This window comes from Papio anubis, chromosome 10 (genome assembly GCF_008728515.1).
Source record: "Papio anubis isolate 15944 chromosome 10, Panubis1.0, whole genome shotgun sequence".
Taxonomy (NCBI): domain Eukaryota; kingdom Metazoa; phylum Chordata; class Mammalia; order Primates; family Cercopithecidae; genus Papio; species Papio anubis.
The window spans coordinates 41,287,765-41,313,496 of NC_044985.1; the positions used below are offsets into that span (position 1 = coordinate 41,287,765).

The 25,732-nt window shown below is 36.7% G+C and overlaps 1 protein-coding gene across 3 annotated transcripts in view; it reads right to left on the reverse strand.

Annotated features, from left to right (window-relative positions):
* The window catches only part of ACVR1C (activin A receptor type 1C), a 92,129-nt gene that overhangs the window by 38,645 nt on the left and 27,752 nt on the right, over positions 1-25,732 (reverse strand). For 2 of the 3 annotated variants that reach the window (XM_003907497.3, XM_017946544.3), the window contains exon 2: positions 11,242-11,472. In XM_003907497.3, the coding sequence (XP_003907546.1) occupies positions 11,242-11,472 (231 nt within the window). Of the gene's footprint in view, positions 1-11,241; positions 11,473-18,302; positions 19,077-25,732 lie in introns of those variants that run through there. The other variant, XM_031651270.1, reaches the window with a different exon arrangement.

The window sequence follows — 25,732 nt, forward strand, 5'->3', positions numbered from 1 at the left end:
CAGCTAAAAAGTCTAAGTTCTCCTGTGAAATGGGTATGGAAGAAAACCAGATGTCTTGGATACACTTATTTATAGTCATATTAACTTTTGACTCATTAGGCTTTTTTATTAGAAAAAGAATATATGTGCAACAAAACAAGCCAGACACTATACAAATTGATAAGGGAAGAGTTAAAGAACGTCCTTTGCCTGTCAGCTGTCTCCAAAACCTACTCTGGATATTAACAGAATGTGTAACCTTCCATAGATTTACCTATACTCACACATTACTTTGAAACTTGATGTTTTATTCTTCTTTTGTTGTGAAATATAATGAATATACAGAAAATTATGTACAATATATAGGTAGAATATAACAAATAATTATAAATGTCCATGTAAATCCCCTCTCTGCTCAACACTGGCACCCCCATTCTGAGAAACTCCCACAGGATCACAACCTTATCCCTTCCCCCAGGACAACCATTATGTTGGCTTGAGGAATAATTATTTCCTTTTTTTTTTTTTTTTTTTTTTTTTTTTTGAGACGGAGTCTCACTCTGTGGCCAGGTTGGAGTGCAATGGCTCAATCTTGGCTCACTGCAACCTCCACCTCCCGGGTTCAAGCAATTCTCCTGACTCAGCCTCCTTAGTAGCTGGGAATACAGGCATGCACCACCATGCCCTGCTAATTTTTGTATTTTTAGTAGAGACGGGATTTCACCATGTTGGCCAGTCTGGTCTCCATCTTTTGACCTTGGATTCCACCCGCCTCAGCCTCCCAAAGTGCTGGGATTACAGGCATGAGCCACCATGCCCGGCCTGGAATAATCATTTCTTTGCCTTAAAAAATAGGTCTATCATTGTGCTTGATCATTTTCTTGTTAACTCGGGTAAACTTGAACTATGGCTCCCAGAGTCTCACTTCCTATATGGTTCCAGGTCAAAGTTAGGATGCTTTCATACACGTTCATGAATGAGAATGGCTTGTACTTTTCCTTTTCTATACTTCGTTTGGTTTTGATATCAAATTTATGCATAAAATGAGATTCCTCCTTGTCTTTGCTTTGGAAGAGTTTGTGTAAGAATTACCTGTTCCTTGAAGTTTAGCACAACTTTCTGGTAGAGCCTTCTGGGCTTTGAAATTTTCTTAATGAAAATACATATATTACTGCCCATTTTATAAATGATTCAAGTTCTTTAATGTCACAGGACTGTTCAGGTTCAGTAAATTATAATTTTTGAAAAAGTAGGTTGTTCATAAATCATATTGTTTCAACTCTGTATATTCTCCTAATTTAAAAAAAATCTACTGTAATATCAATTACCAAGACAGTGGTTATGTTGAAATCTCCCTCTGAGATTGTGGACTTTTCTATTTATCCTTATAGATCTGTAAATATTTTCTTTATTTTTGAGACTTCATTCTTAAGTACATAGAAATTTAGCTTTCTTTAAAAATCCCTGGTAAACTGAAACTTCAGCTGTGAAAAAGTGACATTTTTAAACTCTAGTAATTTTTTTGCATTACATTCTGTTTTGTCTTCTATTAATTTAAGTAAACTAACACTTTTGTTTGTTTAATATATGTATAGTATATATTTACCATCATAATAATTTCAACATTTCTGTAAACTTTCATTTTAGATACGTATTTTAAACATTTAATTGAATTTGTTTTCCACACTTTGATAATCATTGTTTTTTAACTGGAATGCTGAGTCTACATTAAACTATTTACATTTAATTATTACTGACATATTTGGGTGCTCTCTCTTTGTCACATCTTCTGTGTGCTTCCTTTTCTCTTTTCTTGACTTCTTTTGGTTTTTCTGTCAGTTTGTTTTGTTTTGTTTTTGTTTTTGTTTTGGAGATAGGGTCTCATGCTCCTGCCCAGGCTGCAGTGCAGTGGCACCCAGGTTGGAGTGCAATGGTGGGAGCATGGCTTACTGCATCCTTGACCTCCGGGCTCAAGCAAGCTTCCTGCCTCAGCTTCTCAAGTAGCTGGGACCACAGGCACACGCCACCACGCCTGACTACTTTAAAAAATTTTTTTTTGTAGAAACAGGGTCTTGCCATGTTGCCCAGGCTGATCTCAAACTCTTGGGCTCAAGCAATACTCCCACCTCGGCCTCTCAAAGCATTGGGATTACAGGCATGAGCCACCGTGCCCAGACCTCTTGACACTTTTTGGATTGTTTTTATTATTCCATTCTTCCCTACCAAAGACTAGAAAGAATATACTCACGTTCTATTCTTTTAAAAGTAACATAGAAATGACAACAGGCACATTTTAAAGCATTAATGCTTAAAAATATCTTTTACCCTTCTCCTAGACAGAATAAGGTCTTTAGAACATTTTAACTCCATTGGCCCCTCTCCTGACATATCCAGTATGCCATTATTACACTGAATGGTTTACATTAATATTTTTAAAGCCCTGATTATTGCTGTTATTGTCAATAATATTCTTGAGAATTAGTCACATATTCTCACTTTCTTTGCTTTTCGTTCCTCCTTGCGTGTCAGAACTTTGGTGTTACTTTCTTTCTGCCTGAAGTACATCCTTCAGAATTTCCTTTATCAAGGTGTCACTAATAGCAAACTCACTCTATTTCTGTTACTTTACAAGGGCCTCTTCCTTACCCTCCTTCTTTAAAGATATTTTTGCTGGATATAGAATTCTGTTACTAGCTATTTTCTTTCAAAATATTGCATATATAATTGCACTGTTTCTCTTTTCACTTCTTGCTATTGAGAAGACAATGTTAATTCTACCTGGGTTAACATGTTAATAAATGTTCATTGATTAACATTTAATTCAATTTAATTGAATTTAATTAAGACAATTCAAAGGAGCTGAATTTAATGTTAATCTATTTACTCGAATTTAATGTTAAATTGAGTTTAACTGAATTTAATGTTAAATTTAATGTTAAATAGAACTTAACATTATATTCAATTAAACTGATGAACATTAAATTAAATTCTGCTCTAATTAACTTTTTTCCTCTGTCAACTTTTAGGAATTCCCTTTGTCTTTGGTGTTCTGTAGTTTTACTATAATGTGTTAAGCTTTGGAAGTCTTTTTATTTGTCCTATTGATATTCATTGACTTTCTTGGAGTTGGGGACCAGTGTTCTCCATGCTGGAAATGTTTGAGCTGTTATCTTTGCAGGTACCGCTTTTGCCCCATTTTCTCTCCCCTCTCTTTTGGACTCCTATGTGAAAGCATGTGTTAGCTCTTCTTTCACTTTCCTCTGTTTGTCATCCTCTCTTCTATACATTCCATTTCTATTCTCCGTGTACTGCATACAAAATTATTTCTTCTGACCTGTATTTAAGACCCCTATTTCTCTCCTCAATCATTCTTATGCTAACTGTTCTTAAACCCATCCCAAAGTTTGGTAAATGAGTTATTGTATTTTCTATTTTTAAGAGTTTTCTTCTGTGCTTCTTTAAATCTGCCAGTTCACTTTTTAATGGCTTCCTATTCTCTAAAAATATTTTCAAGTTTGCCTTTTGTTTCTTTACATTTGGAAAACAGACATAATTTTTGTCTGTTAATTCCAATATATGACGCCATCGTCGGTTTCTGGTATATGCTCTTTTCTGCTGTCCTTATTCATACTGCCTCGCATCCTTGTATGCTTGGTTGTCGGAAGTACTGAAATATGGAAGTAGGCTGGTGACATTGTCAAGCCTCTTTATTAACAAACAATAGACCCTGACTACTTCCAGATTTATTGCCATGTGAGCCACTGAATTTCCTTATTAAGATATTATTATCTAAGTTTTGGATACTTTTATTTAAAAATGTTCTGGCTGATACAACATTTTTTTAACTTTTGCCCATCTAATAGGTGGGAAAAATGGAATCCCAGCTAATAGTGAGGTTAAACATCTTTTCGGTATTTGACCATTTAGATTTTCTCCTCTGTAAAATTTGTTTATGCCCTCTCATTTTTTGTTCATTTAGCATTTTCCCTTTCTCAGTCTCTCTCATATACCCTCTCTCTTTCCCCAACCCATCTTGCAATTAACACATACACATACACAGACACAGACACACACACACACACACGCCCTCTTTATCTTTTAAATAGTTATCTTTTTCCAGTCATATATACTACAAATATTTCTACATTTCCACCCAATATTTAAATTGTTTTCTGGTTTTATTTATGTTATCTTTTGTCATTCATTTTTATTTTAGTTTTCATCAAGTCAATTATATCTTTCTTCTCCTTTTATAGCAGCTGGGTTTCCTGTCTTATTTAAGAACAGCTTCCATACTATAAAGTCATAAAAAATCTTTTTTTCTAAATTTTTCTCTGACATTTAAATTGTTTTATATTTCACAATTAGATATTTAATCAAGCTGTAATTTATTTTTGTATATGGTATGACACTGTGGTACAGTCTTGTTTTCTTCCAGATGGATAGATAATTATGCCAGCATCATTTCAAAAATAAACTATCTTAGAATTTCCATTTTTGCCAAGTTACACTTTAGATGTCCACAGAAACCCTTCTTGCTACAGTACACATAAAAATGCTGAATAAAATATCAATAATTTTTTTCTATTTTATGATAAAGCTGGTGCAAAAATAAATGAATTGCTCGACAGCCAAGAATAAAGTACAAATCCAGAAAGGGGATTGAGCACTGTGGCTGCCTTGACCCTGGAGGCATCTGCCAGCTCTTGGTGGTGAAGTGCTTAGTTTAGCACATTGTATCACGAGGCTGGGAAATAAAGCATGGTTCCTGAAACAGTAAAAGGTCAGATCAGTGATTCTTGCATAAATCAGACAACTAAGAATGGCACTGCCATGAAAACAAAACAAAACAACAAAACAAAAAGTTCTACAGAGAGAGATAGGGTATATGCTTGTGTGTCTCAAGTCTGACTTTGGGTAAAGCAGAAAAAAGACAAAAGAAAAAAAATCTGAGATTTCCTCACTACAAGTGCGTATCCCTTACAGGGAGGCTTAGAGTCAGAATTCACTCCATTACATTGCCCCAAAAAACCTAATCAAAACACTGAATGGTTTTGGGTTGGTAACACCCCCCGAAACAGCTGGCAGAAGCTAATATAAATCTTCTCTGGAGGAACAAATTTTAAATACAGGCTTCAAAACTTTCCTCCAGATAAGGTTTCCCAAGACCATGAGCTCGCAATAAAATAAATCATTAAAAAACACAAGGAAAGAAGTCACCAAAACAGCAGAACCAAAAACAGCAGAACCAAAAACAGCAGAACCAAACCCACAGAGACTATAGATACTGAAATCATCAAAGATACAAAAATTAGAAAATATGCAAAAAGGGTTTAAGAGACATGTTGAATAGAGACAGGAGGCCGAAATTACACGAAATCAGGAAGGAATTGTGAGAACTGCGGGGGACGGATTAGGGGCCTCACAGACAGAAACCACTGTAAGGATACACACCTACTAAAGGAAGAGGGGAGGGGAGTCATGAGCTCTAGTCAGGAGAAAAATTTTGTCACACACACAAAAAAATAAAGCAAAGTCCCCACCATAACAAATAGGATCTAAGTACAGAAGAGAGGACCAGCTGAAGCATGAGACTGAGTTACTGCACTTACATCAAGTCAGCTACCCTTAGAAATGACCCCACCATGTGGGGTGACTGATGAAAGAGTCAGAGAGGCAAGAATCCACTTGGCTTTCAGGTGAAACTGTAAAGGGAAGTCCGAGATTTTGTCCAACCTCTTCTGGTCACCTCCTGACCTTTCTTCTACTGCACATGGACATGATGCAGACTATCAAGTACTGTAGAAATATCACTGTCTACTTTTCAGAGTACATTTCTATATTTCCTGTTTTGTGATCACTTCGAAATTGACAAATCCCTACATGCAGAGGGGGAGATGTCAATCACACTCAGCGATGACACAGAAATAGTGGAGCTGTTGGCACTAGCTTCATCATCTAGTACTCAGCCTGAAAGTCCCCAACTTTTTCAAATAAAAAGGTTTGCATCTGGCCAGGTACAGTGGCTCATACCTCTAATCCCAGCACTTCGGGAGGCTGAAGCAGCAGATTGCTTAAGGCCATGAGTTTAAGATAAGCCTGGGCAACAGTGTAGGACCCCATCTCAAAAAAAATTTTTTTGTTTTGAAATGAGCCAGGTGTGGTGGCATTACCTGTAGTCCCACCTACTCAAGAGGCTAAGGTAGAAAGATCACTCGAGCCCAGGAGTTCAACGCTGCAGTGAGTCATGGAGTAACACACTGTCTTAAAAATTTTTTTAATTAAAAAGAAGCTTAAATTCAATTAAATGTTACATGGCATTTCTCGTAGACATTAATTAGTGGCCAGACAACACATATCTTCCCTATTATAGATAACATTTGAAAACCAATTAATGCAATCCATCATATGAACAGACTAAGGAAGAAAAATCACACGATAATCTCAATAAACTCATGAAGCTACTTTTTAAAAATGTAATATCCATTCATGATTTTAAAGAGAAACTTTCACCAAACTAGGAATACAAGTAAATTCCCTCAATTGATAATAGGAATCTACAAAAAGCCCACAGTTAACAACATACTTAAGGGTAAAAGATTGAATGCTCTCCTCCTAGAATCAGGAAAAAGGCAAGGATCTTCACTCTCACCACTCCTATTCATCATTATATTGGCAGTCCCATTCAGTTCAAAAACTCAAGGAAAAGAAATAAAATTCTGTATCTTCTATATATCCGAACAGAAGATATAAAATGGTCTATATTCATTGATAAGATGATTATGTATGCAGAAAATGCCAAAGAATCTAGAAAAAAAGAAGCTACTAGAACTAATATAAGTTCTTTTCCTTCCTTTCTTTTTCTTTCTTTCTTTCTTTCTTTTCTTTCTTTCCTTCTCTCTCTCTCTCTCTGTCTCTCTCTCTCTCTCTTTCTTTCCTTCCTTATTTTTTTTTTAACAGTGTCTCACTCTGTCACCCAGACTGGAGAGCAGTGTGGCACGACCTCGGCTCACTGCAACCTCTGCCTCCTGGGTTCCAGTGATTCTCCCGCCTCAGCTTCCCAAGTAGCTGGGACTACAGTCATGTGCCACCACGCCTGGCTAATTTTTAGTAGAGATGGAGTTTCGCCATGTTGGCCAGGCTGGTCTCACACTTCCAACCTCAAGTGATCTGCCCGCCTCAGCCTCCCAAAGTGCTGGGACTACAGGTGTGAGCCACCGCACCAAGTCTATAAGTTATTTTCACAAGCTTTCAGGAAATCATAAATAAGATAAAAGGAAAATTAATTTTATTATCATATACTAGCAGTTAACATTTAGAAATTGAGATATTTAAAATACCATTCACAATAGCATCAAAAACATGCACTAGAGATAAAGTCAACAAAATATTTATAAGACCTGTTCTCTGATAACTACAAAGCACTGCTAAGAGTAACTAGAGAACTAAATAGGTGAAGAAAAAAAAAATACTAGGTTCATGGATTAAAAGTTCAATATTGTGAACATGATTATTTTCTGCAAATTAATCTATATATTCAACTCAGTTTAATCAAAATCTCAGCAGGTATTCTTGTAGAAATTGTCAAGTGGATTCTAAAATTTAGATTAAAATGCAAAGGATAATAGGCAAATTAATCTGGAAAAACAAAGTTGGAGAATTCACAAAACCTGATTTCAATACTTACTATAAAACTACAATAATCAAAACAGTTTGGTGATACTATAAGGCATATAGAACAATTGAACAGAAGAAAGAGGCCAGAAATATACCCACATATATCAAGTAACTTTATTTTCAACCAAAGTGCAACCATCACTCAATGAGTAAAGCATAGACTTTCAATAAATGATGCTAGAACAACTTCAAATCCATATGGAAAAAATAAAATTCCACCTTAACCTCACATAATAACACAAATTAAGTTGAAACTGAATGTAAAAATTGAAACTAATTGTAAAAACTAAAATATTAAAACTTCTGGAAGAAAACATAAAAATATATATGAATTTTGGGTAGACAAAAACTCAGGACATGAAACTAGTAAACTATCATAATTATTTAAAAAAAATAAATCAGACTTCATCAAAATTTCAGCCTTGTGCTCTGTAAAAAATAGCTTCAAGAAAACAGACTGGCAAACCACAGAATGGAAGAAAATAGTCACAATTTATCTATGTGATAAAGGACTGGTATTCAGAATATATAAAGAACTCTTCCAATTCAACCAGAAAAAGATAAAAAAAAAAAACCCCGCCTCCCAGGTTCACGCCATTCTCCTGCCTCAGCCTTCCGAGTAGCTGGGACTACAGGCGCCTGCCACCACACCCAGCTAATTTTTTTTTCTTTTTTTTTTTTTTTTTTTTTGTATTTTTAGTAGAGACGGGGTTTCACTGTGTTAGCCAGGATGGTCTCGATCTCCAGACCTTGTGATCTGCTCGCCTTGGCCTCCCAAAGTGCTGGGATTACAGGCATGAGCCACCACACATGGCCAAAAAAACTCAATTTTTAATAAACACTCAAATAGACACTACACAGAGGAAGATACATAAATGATGACTAATATGCACATGAAAAAATAATTTAACATTATTAATTATTGGGAAATGCAAATTAAAACCACAATAAAATACCAACACAAAACCCTTGAATAACTAAAATTAAAGACTGATTATACCAAGTGTTGGCAACAATACGTACTAACTGAAACTATCACACATTTCTGTTAGAGATATAAAATATTATAAGCAGTCTGAAAACTATTTGGGAGACTATAAAGTTAAACATATACTTATCATGTGACCCTGCAGTTCCACCCTTAGGTATTTTCAAAGAGAAATAAAAGCACATATCCAAAGGCTTGTACGTGAATGCTCATAACAGCTTTGCGAATAATAGCCTCCACATGGAAACCACCTGAATGCACATCAATGGATGAATGGATTTTTTAAACTTGTAATATATATGTAGAGTGGGACATTATTCAGCAATAAAAGGAGTAAACTACTGATAAACTCAGCAACATGAATGAATCTCAAAAACATTATTCTGACTGAAGAAAGCCAATTCCTCCCCCCTCAAAAAGAAGTTTTATAATGACTCCTTTCATGGGAAACTCTAGGAAAAATAAATCCAATCTACAATGACAGAAAATAGATCAGTGGTCTAGCCCTGGTGGAAGTGGGACTGAGAACATTTTGAGGTAATGGAGATGTGGTGGTGGTTACAAGGGCATATGTATGTGTCTAAACTCATCAAACTATATAGTTAAAATCTGTGCATTTTAAATGATAAAGGTTTGAGATGATGAATATACTAATTACCCAGATCTAATCACCCACTGTCCTCCCACTGTTCATCACACACATTCTCGATAAAGAAACTATTTTTTGTAAATAAATAAATAAATAATAAAACATGGGCATTTTATTATGCCTAAATTAGACCTTAATAAAGTTGATTTTTGAAAAAGAAAGACTGGTTACTGATTAACTTAAAGGTAGAACATATAGACCTGTCAGTACTTTGGCAGTGCTTACAGTTAGGTTGGGAAGGACCTACATTCTAGCTGCACTGAGTACGTTTGATTTGCCCAATTGCATATGAGACATCTTGCCCTCTAATACCTTTTATTGTAGTTAAAGAATATAGTCTTGAGGATCATTCACTATTGGCAAGACATATTACAAGTCACTGCCACAGCTAATGAGGAGACTCTTTTTTACCCCTAAAATCCTTTGTATTTGGCTATGGAGAAGACCATCAAACATAAGGAACCTTCACTTTAGGGTGTCTCTGGTGCACAGATAAACTGGGAGATAAAACGTAAGGAAACAAGTGCCCATAATAGATCCCAGATAACTACCAAAGCAAGGAAGTCTATGGAATCTGAGATAGAAAGAATAAATATGGTCTAAAATCCATGACTGCAAGTAGCGTTCAGGGATGAAATATGCCAAGTATAACTTTTGAGGTTGCAATATACATGATAATGGCTTACAACAGTGTTTCCAAGGATTGGGATAAGTACTAGTGGTGGTACGTGGAATTACTTTAAGAGTTTTTCTGAGATGAATTGGGATGGCAAACAAACATGATATTAAATAACACTGAGTCATGTTATGATTCCTTCTCTTATTCTCTTAGTTTTTTTGGATTTTGTAACAAAAAGTCTCATTTCCTGCTAATATGTCTTATTCTTCTGTCTTCTCTGTTTTAAAAAGGAGAAAATGCAAATACCTAACTGAAATGCAGGAGCATTTTTTGTTTGTTTACATAGTTATCTTCTATTTAGGGCAAGTTTTTAAATTTGTGATAGTGATACTATATTTTATACAATAAATGTTTTTCAATTAAAAGGCGGTTAGCTTATTTTAAAAATAGGTAAAAAGTACGTTAGTGGTATACTGATATGATGACATATGAACACCTGAGCTTGGATAACATTGCCTTAAAATGTTAATTTGTAAGGAAGTATATGTATCTCTGTATAGATACATCTATATTGATAATCATTAAATTATTGTTATATTAAAAATATTAAAGAAGTTCAATAGCAGGATTATTTTCACATCGTAAACTAGTTTTAAAGTCAGAATTACATGCCCCTTAATGTCTCCCAAAGTTTCAGATCCCAGTTACTGATAAAGGGCCAGATCAGGATTTTTAGCATCTTATAAATTGGGGTAAAGCACTGTATAATTGGACGAAAGGCAGAAAAATATCTGAACAATGATGAAAGGTCAAATTCCACTCTGCCTCTATCTCTCTGAGGTGTGCTCTTACTTGAATGTGGGTAGATGGAGAAGATATGCAGAGGATGCCCCTGAAAAAAAGATTCTGTCCCCAGAAAAGTTGGCAATCTGCTATTTTTAGTTATGCTCTTTTTCTTCTCAGTATATTTCTCAATGTCTTTTACACGTGATCTCAGCCAAAAGGCCGAGAAGCGATCTCAATTTCTTTTTTAAAAATCCAAAAAAATTTACATTTGACTTTAGGTCCATTAATCATTTCAAAAATACATCACGTGGACAAATTTCCTCAAAATTGTTACATTGTTGTCAATGTTTTGACAATGATGTGCAATTTTTTAAAAACTCAACCTCAGTAGACTCTAGAGAATTTTACCAGCCAAAATCAAAAACAGAACTGTAAAACAGATTTTCTTATTTAAAGAAACATCAGACAGTTTGATTCCTACCATTTCTTATAGTTTTCCAAGAGTAAAATTAAATTTGGAATGAAGAAAGATAAACCCCTTACCTGTTGGAAGGTGCAGTGTTATGTTGTTGCAAAAATCTGTGAAGCAGCATTCGGTTTTGGTAACATTGTTGGAACTATGACAGAAGACTTGAGCATTCAGTTCTGGAAGGGAGACACAGGATTTGATCACCTGTTCTTTTCCATTGGTTAGCATGACTGATGCCCAACATGCTCCTTCTGTTTGGCAGGTAAAGTTTGAAGAATCACACAAAAGACATACACACTTCAGTCCTGGAAAGAGTAAGGTAAAAAGATTTAAAATACAAAAGACATCATGCTACTTTACTTGATAATACCTCAGAATATAAATTCAATCTTAATGAAAATGGAAAAGGGGTTTAAATAAAAACACTTGCTAAACACATGCTAAGCTCTTACTCCCGCTCCATCATGTATTTCACTAAACATCCTGTCCAATTATCATTTACTATTGCTAATATTTTTGTGATTTATTCAGTTGCTACTATATTTAAAGCATTTTTCCCATCCATGCTCTAAATACCCCCTTATTAAGTTCAATCAGCTCATTCCTAAATCAATAGCTCCTAGGAAATGCTAGGAAACAGTATCACAGCAACCAAGAGGAGCTGTCCAGCAACACTCACAGAACATTAAAGTGGGGTTATGGCAGCTGTGTAACCAAACAATTCAGTGTGTTCTGTTCATTTGCCCTCCTTCCTTTAAACTTTTAAGCAAATGTGCTAAACGCAAAGCTAACCATAGACATTTATGTCTCTAAAAAATAGTTGTGACACTTTATATTTATTTTCTGTGATACTTTAACACAATTGTTGTCATAGTTCCTTTAAGACATTGGTGAGCCACTATATTTCCCCTCTTCACTAAAGAACATATATTAGAATGAATCATTTGAACAGACACCATGACCTTCAGGTAATTTTCTTTAATTCACACATCCAGTCCATAAAGTAAGGCACACCAATAATAGAATTTAGAATATCGATACCAATACAACTGTGAAAAATTACACTTTGTTAAACTAATCTGTTCACTATCTACACCTCTCCAACATTCTCCACTTATTACACACACACACACACACACACACACACACACAGTCACCACTAAGTCACATGTCCAAAGCAGTGCCTATTTATGTTTTGATGTAAAATATTCATCAGCATGAAGTATCTAGTGGTTGTGAGTTATTTATTCAAATTTTATTTAAATATATTGTTTCTAAATAGCATAATACTAAATAAGCTTTGTATTACTGTTTTAAAATTCTTTAAATTTCAATAGCTTTAGGAGTACAAGTTGTTTTGGGTTACATGGGTGAACTGTATAACAATGAAGTCTCAGCTTTCAGTGTACCCATCACCTGAATAGTGTACATTGTACTTAATAGATAATTTTTCATTCCTAACCTCCCTCCCACCCTCTCCCACCTCCTGAGTCTCCAATATCCTTTACATCTCCCTGTTTGCCTTTGCATACTCATAGCTTAGCTCCCTCTTCTTAGTGAGGACATACAGTATTTTGTTTTCTGCTTTTGAGTTACTTCACTTAGGATAATGGCCTCCATTTCCATCAAAAGTCGCTGCAAAAGACATTATTTCATTCTTTTTTATGGCTGAGTTGTAGTCTATGGTATACACACACACACACACAAACATACACACCATATATATACGTGTGTGTATATATATACGTGTGTGTATATATACGTGTGCGCATATATACATGTGTGCATATATATATATATATGCACATACACATACACACATGTTTTTATTCATTTATCGGTTGATGGGCACTTATGTTGATGCTGTATCTTTGCAATGTGAACTGTGCTGACATAAACATACATGTGCAGGTATCTTTTTGATAACCCAATAGTGGGATTGCTGGATCAAATGGCAGTTCCATTTTTAGTTCTTTGAGAACTCTCCATACTGTTTTCCATAGACATTGTAATAATTTAAATTCCCATCAGCAGGGTATAAGCATTTGCTTTTCACCATATCCACACCAACATCTATTGTTTTTTGACTTTTTAATGGTGACCATTCTGGCTGGGGTAAGCTGATATCTCACTGTTATTTTAATTTGCATTTCCCTGGTGATTAGCGGTGTTGAACATTTTTTCATATATTTGTTAGCCATTTGTATGTCTTCTTTTGAGAAGTGTTTGTTCATGTCATTTGCCCACTTTTTAATGGGATTATTTGCTTTTTTCTTGCTGATTCTCTTGAGTTCCTTGTAGATTCTGGATACATCCTTTTTTGGATGTATACTTTGCAAATATTTTCTGCCATTCCATAGGTTATCTGTTTATTCTATTATTTCTTTGTGCAGAGATATAGATGACACAAACATATCGAAAAACATCAATGCTCATAGATTGGAAGAATCAATATTGTGAAAATGACCATGCTGCCCAAAGCATTCTACAGATTCAGTGCAATTCCTATCAAAATACATCATTTTTCACAGAATTAGAAAAAAAAATCCTAAAATTTTTATGGAATCAAAAAAGAGCCTGAATAGCCAAAGTAATCCTAAGCAAAAAGCACAAATCTGGAAGCATCACATTACCCAACTTCAAATTATTCTATAAATACAGGGCTACAGTAACCAAAATGGCATGGTACTGGTATAAAAGTAGACACATAGACCAATGAAACAGATTAGAGAATCCAGAAATAAAGCTACATACTTACAACCAACTGATCTCCGACAAAGCATACAAAAACACACACTGGGGTAAGGATATTCTATTCAATAAATGGTGCTTGGAACAGTGGATAGCTACGCGTAGAAGAAACTGGATCCTCCTCTCACATTATACAAAAATTAACTCAAGATGAATTAAAGACTTAACTCTAAGCCCTAAAACAAGAAAAATTCTAGAAGAAAACCTACAAAGACAAACTATTCTCAACATTCCCTAGGTAAAACATTTATGACTAAGACCCCAAAAGCAAATGCAACAAAAACAAAAATAAATAAATATATTATTAATGTTATGAACTTTTCGTTAAATCACAACTGTCCTCCCATAATTATCTAAATGTGCAAATTTTTACTATATAATCATTGTCAGTAAAACTAAAGTTTTAAATTGCTAATCGTTCAAATGGAAGTTGATTTTACACTTGTAAAATATTTGATACATAAATGACAACTTTTACTTAACTTCAAATACAGATATGGGAGCAAAAATGGGTACTATTCCTATATAACTGAATATTTAACAAAGAACAAATTCTATATCAATCATATATAAATTATTCTCTTCTATCAATAATTTTTCTTAACTGATGAAGCATCATTTCTAAAAACATTTTTAATACTGGTATCCTAAGGGAAATACAATCTTAAAATAAAATACTGTTTTGTTATCAACACTGAACCAAGCCTAACAGCTCACTTTCCTATTTATTCCAGTGGTGATCAACATTAATAAATATACTTTGTCATCAATATTTATGTGATACAGAAGAACCACATATTCTAACTTGATGGGGATTCTATAGAGCTATATAGATAAAATCTAGTGCTTTAGAACATGTTTCAAGGCACTTTCCTTGCAAAAAGAGAACTCATGGGCAACCATTCACCTAGGTTTCTACTGACAATGAAATCTTTCTAGCATTCTCCAGTTCCAATCTTAGAAATTTGATTATACTGGCTTTGCAATCTTAGGCATTACTTTGTCTCCTGTACCTCCATTTTCTTATATGAAAGGCAGGACTAATAATAATATATCTCCTCATAACGTTGTTGTGGAGCATAAATTAGTTAACCTGTGTAAAGCCCTTAGACAAATCTCTGGCACATAGGAAATACTATATAAAGACTTAGGGACTATCTCTCCTACTACTGAAGGAGGTAAAGCCAGTTGCCTTATGCAAACAAGCAAAACAATCAAAATACATTTGTAACCCATAAAGGAATAGCCAAATGAACTAGGGTGCAGAGACCATTTAAAAGCCATAATAAAGAAATGCATCTCTTTCTGCTCTGTCAAGAGTGATTTGACTGCTCTCCTTCTTTTAATGACCCAGACTAGATTCTAGATGGTCACACAGCAGGTAGTATCTGGTGACGGTCCAGCCAAAGAATTCAGGAAAAGACAAAAGTTCCAGCCCTCACTCTGTCACTAACTTGCTGATTGACTTTGGAGAAGACATTTAACCTTACAGAGTCTCAATGTTGTTCTCTGAAAATAGAAAATGAATAGCATAGGGAAAGTGGGTCTAAAAATCTTAAACTCTTACATAACACCAATATTTTATGACCGTACTTATTTACACCTTATGGAAATCTACAATTACAAAATAGGAAAACTCATTTAATGTTAACTCAATTGCTGAACTATGGTTATTCTTCACTTTCATATTTTAAGGGGCTAAAGGTAGGAAAAAGAGTAACTCTTCCAACACACAATCTCAAACCATTTGTCACTAGACATTTCATCAGAATCTCCTTGGACGCTCTATTTCCAAGAGAAGCTTAGCAACTGACACAACCAACTAAAGAATATGAATCTGCTGAGTGAAGACAAACATAAAGCACTCAACAATTAAATATATGTTAGTTTCACATGCATTCATCATCTCATATAATCCCACTGCAACTGTGGGAGTTAGTTGTCACTATCTCCATTTCATATATAACAAAATGAGGCTGAAAAAGATAAAGTGACTGACTTATGTAACAGTCTCTGGACTAGTCAAGCAAAGGTACCATTTTTAATGGCACCTTACTCATGAAAGGTGCCATAAAAAAAAAATGGGTATGTGAACAATTCTCCCACCCCACAAATTTCTAGCAATTGTGAAAAAAATAGAATTCTAATGCAGCAGAAAGAAGCTGTTAACGAATTAACAATTGAAAACTAGGATTCTGATCGGTATTATCCTAATAGCCTTTAAAACACAGTTGGTGTTTTTGAAACGAATTCTACCTACCTATTTTCTGAGGGGACATGCAGTCAAATAAAATTCAGTATCATGTGCCTTGCATCTAAAATAAATAATCTCACCTTACAGCTTTATCTAAATTCTGTATTAAGTAAGGCTCTGAGTACATAATCTGATACTTTCTTTTTGAAGCACTACTGGCTCCTTATAAAAATGATTACATAATAGTTCTTAGCAAGGAATTATGCAGATATTCACTAAATGTTTAACAAGCTATAAAAATTTACTTTGGTTAAAAGTAAAAGGTACAAATCATAAGAATAATATATACCTAGGTGATATAGTTAAGACACAAAGTGACACCTTACTTTAAATCTTGCATGATGAAAAACACTGGCAAAATTGAGGATTTGTTAATGATAATGGCTTCAAACATCTGCTAAATGTTCCCATTTATTCCAGTTCAGCTGGCAGTACGATAGGACTGACAGCGAACAAACAGCAAACTAAATAGGACCTAAGATGAATAAGTAACATACAACATACTCAGACTCTCATATTTCATTTCGCACCAGTCCACTATATCACTGCATTTGACATATAATTCAACTATATTTATATTAACCATCCTCAACATAGAACCTTTGTGCTGCCAATTACAATATAAGTTGCCATTAGTGATTAGACATGATTTCGTATTTTGTCTTTTCCAAAAAAAAACTGATGTTCATTGAGTTAATTATACTACAATATTCTGTGACAGAACAAATCTGGTTGTTAGCAGGCAGTAGTCTTGTCTCATGTTTATTTTATACTTTCCCATTACAATGTACTTGAGTCCTATGGAAAGGGGCAGCAAATGAGGTTGAAGAAGGAAAACAATTACCCATAATAAGGAGGTTTATTAGATTTTTCACCACAAGGAAGATTGTACTTTGCTTTTGTCTCCTCCTACCCCTTTAATTATCCCCTTTTATCCACTCTGCCAATTCGTCTCTAAAAGGCAAGACATCTGTTACCCACAAGACATCTGTTACCCACATCAACTAAAGGATGTGCACATTCCTAACCAACCAGAAAATAAATATTCATCCATATTTACATGTGATGGCTAGCACACCCTGGTGTCCAGAAATATAAAAACCATCTGACTACAAAAAAGAACCAAATTCGTTGATCTGCATTTATGTGCTATTCTTATTAGAAAGCCAAATATTTATTTGGCAAATATTAGGTGCTTTGAATTAGACAGTATTTTCAATATGTTGGTTACATATTACTATGTTCCCTATGTTTGGGGTCTATATGCTAAAATTAACCAGTGCTTAACATAAACATCTGACATAAACTCTTTCTTCTTTTCCAGACATCAGTTTATTCAGTTTCTCTAGTTTTAGACCAGGCTATGAAACGCAAAATATTTTTTTTAATTCAGAAAACCGTCTCGGATTTGACCTGCTGAATATGTAATCTTTTCATCATTTGCAGGCTTCTGAGTTAACAAAGGGAACAATTCAAGCTTTTCAGTGTGCTGAATATGAAAAGTACAGCAGCAGGAAAGAAGCCAGGAAAACTAGCACTAGTAAATCTGAAGGAAAGCCAGACAGGGTCAAAGAAAATCAGGCAAAGATCTAGCTTCCTCTTCTATTCCTTGTCAAAATTTTATTTTCTTGTCATGTGGTCATTTCAAAGCATTCGCCTTTCTTAATGGTAAGGAAAAATAGAACAAAGAATGAAAATAGCATTAATAAAATATGGTCAATATAAATGCAAACTTTTAGGTCAAATGAGCTTTCAATAAAGATTCAGCTGGTAGAAATACTCCTTCTCAGGCTGCAACCAAAAATTTCAGAACTCCACAAATAAGGGAAGACACCCATCACAAAGAAAAACTTTGCACAAAGTAGCAATTACGTTCCCCATTAAAGAAGGTTTAGAGCTGAGAAGGAATGAAACCAGCAGGGATTCTGTCCAGGAGAACTGCTTAAACTTTCAGCTGTAGTGCTCAATTTAGTTAGAGTTCAGCATTGTAAATTATTCGTACTAACCATTTGGAATTTTCTCAGTCCAAAGGCAACATTGATTGAAACTCGAGGTTTTAGCTCACCTGACCACCAGCCACCTGAGACTTTAGACAAGTTCCCCAATCTCTCTAGATCTTATCTTCCTCACCTGTAAAATGAGGAGGTCAAGAAGCAGGCTAGAAGACTTCTAAAGACCCCTCCAGTTCTCTAGTCCTCTGCTACTCTGAACTTGTGTCACAGTTCTCAATATAAGTGACTTAAGGATTACCTATGACAGATGAAAAGAGAGAGCTGGGGTTAGGGATGTGAACAGGATTGTTCTGTGCCCCCAAATTCACACGCTGCTGTTTCAGAGGGTGAGAGAATTCTACTGGTTTCTAAATCAGCAAAACTTCTCCAATTAATGTTAAAGATTGTTTATCTTGTACTATATGTACTACACGAGAATTGAATGTTCTTTCCAATATCAGCATGAAATTTGGGGGTGATGGGGCGAAAGTGATGGAGGCCTGAAAATGTTCATAGCCTCTCTGAGTTATGTGAGACATCTAGAGACTGTTGCTGAGTCCCTCAATCTTAGTATCCACAGGATCACAGAAACGGTATGCAAGACCAAAAGCAACTCAAAAGAGCACCACACTTCAGCAATCTGAATACTCTACATTCTACTAAGTAGATATGAAAACGTTTCCCAAAAATATTTCAATGGCTGACAGCAATTAGAGCTTAAAACTGACTAGAATGATGTTATTTATTTACTTATTGCCTCAAAACTTTGAATACATATGGAAAGGACACGTATGATGGCACAATGTCACAAAGCTTTTAGTGCAATTTTAAAACTTAACGGGAAAATTTCTATTTGGCATTTTTGCTTATCAGCGTGGTGATTAACTGAAAGTTTCACCTTTCAAAGAAGGCTTTTTCCAGAAATACCATTAATAACCTTTGCTGCTAAGCTCCTCCAGTGTGGGACAATTAGTAATCAACCATAAAGGGATACAATATAATCAAAATGGTTCGTGACAAAATTATTTGTGTGGATTCTCTTAAAACATCCCTTTGAAAGGATGAAAATGCAGGATTCTTAGATAGGAAGATGGCAGCCTTCTCCTTCCTGCCTTTGGAAGTCAAGGCATGAGTGGGCAACAGGCTAGCAGGGGTGGCAGTTGGTGATAACTGCTCTTGGGTATACAGCAGTGTTTCCAAGGCTTAATCTTTGTTTCCTTAAGGAGGATACAGCCTATCTGGAGTCCTCTGGCCCAGTTTAGACTTTGCAGCCATGTAGGGGAAAAAACAGACCCTATTTGAAGGGTCAAAGAAAAGAGTATTCCCAATCACAGGACACGTTTCCTCTGCCACTCCTCACATACAATTCTTGCTTGGTTTGAAAGGTTATTTTCTTACCCTGGCAGCCTAAATGGTTCCTCATCAAACTGTTCCCCAGTAGTTGGGGTTTCTTAATCTACTGTCTTCTGCTTTGGAGAATATTGGTGTTTAATGGATTCCAATTACATTTAGAATAAAGCAAAATCCACAATCATTATCATGACCTGATAGGCTAATAGTCTGGGTTCATCCCACTCATCCAACCATCTCTCATAACTCAGCCTTCCGGAGCACTTGTCTCCTTTTCGCAGCTGTGATATAACAAGTTTCCCACCTCATGGCCTTTACTCATCTTGTTCCCTTTACCTGTAGTGCTCTCCCCTTTCTTCTCATTCTCCAGGTCTTAGCTCAAATGTCACCACCTCAGAGAAATCTTCAGTGACTACCCTTGCTCAAGGATCTGCTCCCCATCCTTCCTGCTACGTATCACAATCTATAATTCGCTTTTTTAATTGGATTAGCCCCACTAGAATGAAAATTTCATGAGGGCAGGGCCTTTCTCCTGTTTTATCTACTATCACTTCCCCAACATTTAGAATAGGGTCTGGCAGTGTGGTAAAATTCAATAAAGATGTATTGAATTACAAATTGTAGAAAACTGCAAAATACAGAAGAAATTTTTGTCCATGCTATTTATCTCTTGGATGAATTTTAAAGTTCATTCTCAGTTTGAAAGAGGTTTTTATAAAGATAGGATAGAATAGGATAGAATAGAATAGAATAGAATAGAATAGAACAGAATAGAAATATAGAATAGATATAGAAATCCTTTGTCATATGTGTTACATATAGCTTTTCCCACTTTCATATTTATTTGCTTTTTCCCTAACACATTACCTTCATTATTTGGGGGGTAGGGGGCGGAAAGATACTTACCCCTTGTCAAAAAGAAGTCAGGTAATACACATAAAGAAGGAAGTAAAATAAAATACATCACCCTTAATCCCAAATCCCCCAAACCACTACTGTATACAACCTCTCCAAATATTACTTTGTGGAGTTTCACACTAGATATGCATAGTGATGTTCTCATTAAAATCCTAATAACATGATAGACATAAACTGTGTCTATCAATATTTTACTCTGCAATTTATTTTGCTTTAAAGCTTAGAAAATCTCCCATCCAGATATTTTCTAGTCAATATTTTCTTCCAGTTTCTGATCTGTTTCTTAGACACTTAAATATATATGCAATTTTGACATGGATCATCCAAATCATAGATAATATACAAATCTCCTTGACAGTAGTAAGTGAATTACTTTATGGCAAGTCTTTAGATAAATTTTTTAAACCATTATTTAAAGAGTACTTTACTATATGCCAAACTCTTTGGCAAAGAGTCAAGGCAGGGAGGGAGGGAGAGAGGAGAGAGAAAAGGTATGCACTAAAGCAACTTGACCGTGTAGGTTAAAGGATGTTAGGACAGTGTGGTAAACTGAGCCAGGGACACATCTAGGAGCTGTGAGCTGCGTTGGGACACAGAAGTGAAGCACTACTGAATCCGGCTGGTGCTGAGGGTAAGAGATAGGGGCAGGGGCGGGAAAGTTTCTTGGAGGTGAATCTTGAGAAGCATACCTGTTCACCCTTCCTGCCGTTTGGAGGACGAGTCCCAGCCCATCCTCTCAGTAGTCCTCCAAGACGGTCCAGAGAGCACCCACCAGCCTGAGGAAACCGCGGCAGTCCTCCCCCACCAGGCAGTGTGGAAATACCTCCTGCTGCGAGGCGGCACCGCATGGACACTAACTGCCCTCAGTTTGTCAACGGGTTTGGTAACACTCACTGCCCCAGTGGAACTCCATTCTCGGTCCCCAGCCCGCTCCCCACCCCAACAATGACCTTGGCACCCCGACCCACCCCCGCGGAGCTCCCCTTGCCTGGACTTGCAGGTTGGAGCTCGGAGCCCTACCCCAGAGCAGCGGTCAGCGGCTTCCGCCTCCCCTTCGTCTGATGAATTTGCGAACGGGCACCCTGGGGTCGCCGGGACGCCCTAGCTGTCCGCTGGACCTTGGTGCAGTGAATTCGGCCCCAACGACAGCTCCCGCGGGGCTCAGCCACCTGCCCGAGGGCAGCGCAACGTGCTCCGACGGCTTCCCGGCGCACCAGGGTACCATCTAGTGGCAGCAGAGGCAGGACGCAGGCTATTTTTTACAGAATGACCTCCACTCAGGATTAGCATTTCTCAAGCATTTTTAAAACCTGTGTGTCTTTAAAATAACCATAAAATGTCACACTCTCGATTTTGTTATTTGAAATTTTAAAATAAAATGCCTTGTCTAGAAGCAAATCAATGCGGTGATGATTTGATGACGCTTTTTCATTTGGAAATAGTGGCCCTCCACTCTCCAGCACCCTTGAAGATCACCATTTTAGCCTGGGAGGACTTGCTAGACCGGTATTTATTGAGAGAAATCTCTTGTTTGAACCAAAAGATTCCACCTATCCAAATATTGCCAGTGAAGTCTTTCCAAATTGTAAGAAGAAATGAGAAACTGATAAGCCCTTAATGTGTATTATAATTTGTATATTCTTGGGAGGCCGAGACGGGCGGATCACGAGGTCAGGGGATCGAGACCATCCTGGCCAACACGGTGAAACACTGTCTAAAAATACAAACCCTACTAAAAATACAAAAAATTAGCCGGGCATGGCGGCGGGCGCCTGTAGTCCCAGCTACTCGGGAGGCTGAGGCAGGAGAATGGCGTGAACCCGGTAGGCGGAGCTTGCAGTGAGCCGAGATTGCGCCACTGAACTTCAGCCTGGGCGACAGAGCGAGACTCTGTCTCAAAATAATAATAATAATTATTATTATTATTTTATAATTATTTGCATATTCACGTAGGTCCTCTTGGTCTTATAGCTGTTATATTTACGCTCACATAAAATCATACCTGATAATGGTGGTTACCAGATTTGGAAATTACACTGACCAGTAAAATTTCAAAAATAATTTGGGGACCCAACCAAGGGTTACATCAAATTTTTGTGTTGTCAAGGAAGAACATTGAAAAAAAAAAAATCGGTGGCTCATGCCTGTAATCCCAGCACTTTGGGAGGCCAAAGCGGGCAGATCATGAGGTCAGGAGATCCAGACCATCCTGGCTAACATGGTGAAACCCCATCTCTACTAAAAATACAAAAAATTAGCCGGGCATGGTGGCGGGCGCCTGTAGTCCCAGCTACTCGGGAGGCTGAGGCAGGAGAATGGTGTGAACCCAAGAGGCGGAGCTTGCAGTGAGCCAATACTGCACCACTGCACTCCAGCCTGGGCAACACAGTGAGACTCCATCTAAAAAAAAAAAAAAAAAGCATCCTCTATTACCATCATTTCAAAAAAGAAGTCAATTCACATGATTTAATCATTTCACACTGTATACATATCAAAACAACACATTATACCTCACAAATATATACAATTATGATTTGTTAATTAAAATATTTATTAAAAGAAAACAATAAAATAGCTCACATTAAAAAAGGAAAAAAGAGCATTATAATACCAATTAAGAAAGTAAAGACATAAATCCCAGAATTAAGGTCTGACTTTACCAAACTCAAGGATATCTTTTTAAAAATTTCAAATGTGGATAAATATAATTGCATTTTATAATGTTACATTTCTTTTATTTCTTTTAATGGTCTTTTTTTTTTTTTTTTAATGAAGTCTCACTCTGTCGCCCATACTGGAGTACAGTGGCACAACCTCGCCTCACTGCAACCTCCACCTCCTGGTTTCAAGTGATTCTCCTGCCTCAGCCTTCCGAGTAGCTGGGATTACAGGCGCTCACCACCAAGCTCGGCTAATTTTGTATTTTTAGTAGAGGTAGGGTTTCCACCATGTTGGCCAGGCTGGTCTCGAACTCCTGACCTCAAATGATCCATCCATCTCGGCCTCCCAAAGTGCTGGGACTGCAGGCGTGAGTCACCCGCCCAGCTTTAACAGCCTTTTTCTAATAAAAATTATTAATCTAGGGGTTGACTGCATCAGAAAGTGGAGCTGAGTGTCCAACCTGTTATTATTCCAACCTATTGTGTTCACAATGAATGGCCATACTCCACATGGAAATGCTGTCTCAAGTGGAAGGGGCAATTTTCTGTAGTGCTATTTTTACTCAATATGGAATATTCTGGAAACTGAAAAAAGCTGAATAGTCCGGGCACAGTGGCTCACGCCTGTAATCCCAGCACTTTGGGAGGCCAAGGCAGGCGGATCATGAGATCAGGAGACTGAGACCATCCTGGCTAACACAGTGAAACCCCATCTCTACTAAAAATACAAAAAATTAGCTGGGCGTGGTGGTGGGCGCCTGTAGTTCCGGCTACTCGGTAGGCTAAGGCAGGAGAAGGGCGTGAACCCGAGAGGCGAAGCTTGCAGTGAGCCGAGATGGCGCCAATGCACTCCAGCCTGAGTTCAAAAACAAACAAAAAAAAGCTGAATAATAATAGCCACCCACTCCAAGCAACAGAGAAAGCTAATAATGGCCGACCAGGTGTCTAGCTAACAAGGCACATCTCTGCCCAGGGAACAGAGCTGCTGAGCTTTCCTGGCTCAACAAACTCACTCTAGATAGATGTTCACCTACCAGAAATTCACTTGGCAATGCCTCCATCAGTACTGGAGCACAAATCTTAACAGTGTATTTGATCAGCCTGCACACGTTGGTCTATTTTACAGAACTTGGAAGATAGTATGCATTTTCTAAATTAGTACAGTCTTGTGCTCAATATATTGCTTGTCAAGTCTATGATTTACTTGATGATTAACTCCTGATAGAGAATACACCATACACTTTTAACACTGTTTCTACAGGAAATGATTACCAATTATTATCAACTCCTGAAGGATACTATTTCCAGCAATATCTTGCAGTGGTAAGCAGGGATTGCTACTCTGTAGCATGGAGAAGTGAACCTGTGTAAAGAAAAAACACCACAGGATCCCTAATCCAGTCCAGGGCATTTAGAGAACAAGTTAAGAGACTTGGGGTTCTAATCCTAGTTCTAGTAATATGGCCTCTGGGTCTTACGTGTTCAACTGATCTGTTTAAGAAAGAATTCAATTAAATGATCTCTAATGTGCCTTTCAGTTGTAACATTCTATAACCCTAAAAGCAGAAGGCATCAATGGCCACCATCCAGTATCAGAAAGAGCAACAGGAGTGACAGCATACCCAGAAAACCAAGTTGTTGCCCTAGAATCACAGTTAGGGAAGAAAACTGTTCAGGAGAATAATGTATTCTGATAAAGACTGACATGAATAATCAGAGTTCATATTTTGAAGGTCTGTTCAGTCAGTGAGATTTAGTTTTGTGTTTTCAAACTCTATTAAAGTAGAGAACATAGAAACCAAACGAGAGAAGAGCAGAGTTCAGTGATGAAAGGAGTATATGGCATAATCAATCTATTTGGGAAATATGCCATGAAATGCAAAAAAACAATTAACCACAAAAAATATTAAGTTCCAAACTAAAAGCTAAGAAAGCTCTGACTTGTTAAGCAGAAGCAATTAAAAGTAACCAGTAAGTAATCAACAATTAATAGTCATATTATGCAGTTACAGGACTGAAGAGATACAAAAACAGAACTGTCTGTCTCAAGTTTAGAATGAAAGTAGCAAAGAAAATTGAAAAGGTAAAGTCCTCAAGGGTTCTCAGGGGCTCACTCGTCAGAAATTTTTACCACAATCCACAGCTTCATATTTATATATGATCAGATATGGTAAAGAATAGATAATTCTCAATCTAGAAATAAAAGGAAACTATCCTAAGAAGCTGATCTAGCTAAAAAATAGAGTGGCAAGCTCAGAGTTGAAAAGGGAAGAGGAGGACAAGTGATTTGGAAGGATCTTTTTGTTTCATCAAGGCTGATCCTAGCTGAGCATCTTTCCAACATTGACCATGAGGCTCAAAAGTTTAGCCTGGATAATATGAAGAACTCATATACTGTGCAAACATAAAAAGGGCAGCATCACCTACCACTCCCTTCAAAGAAGATGGGTGGGAAAGGGAGCTGATGAATGGGGAGCACATTTTAAAAATCCACAATGCTTTTTTAAAATATAATTCTTAGACTTCTAGGAATTATCATAACTATTTCAGAAGGTAGGTTACTGGCCAGGTGCAGTGGCTTGCACCTGTAATTCCAGCACTTTGGGAGGCTGAGGTGGGTGGATCACTTGAGGTCAGGAGT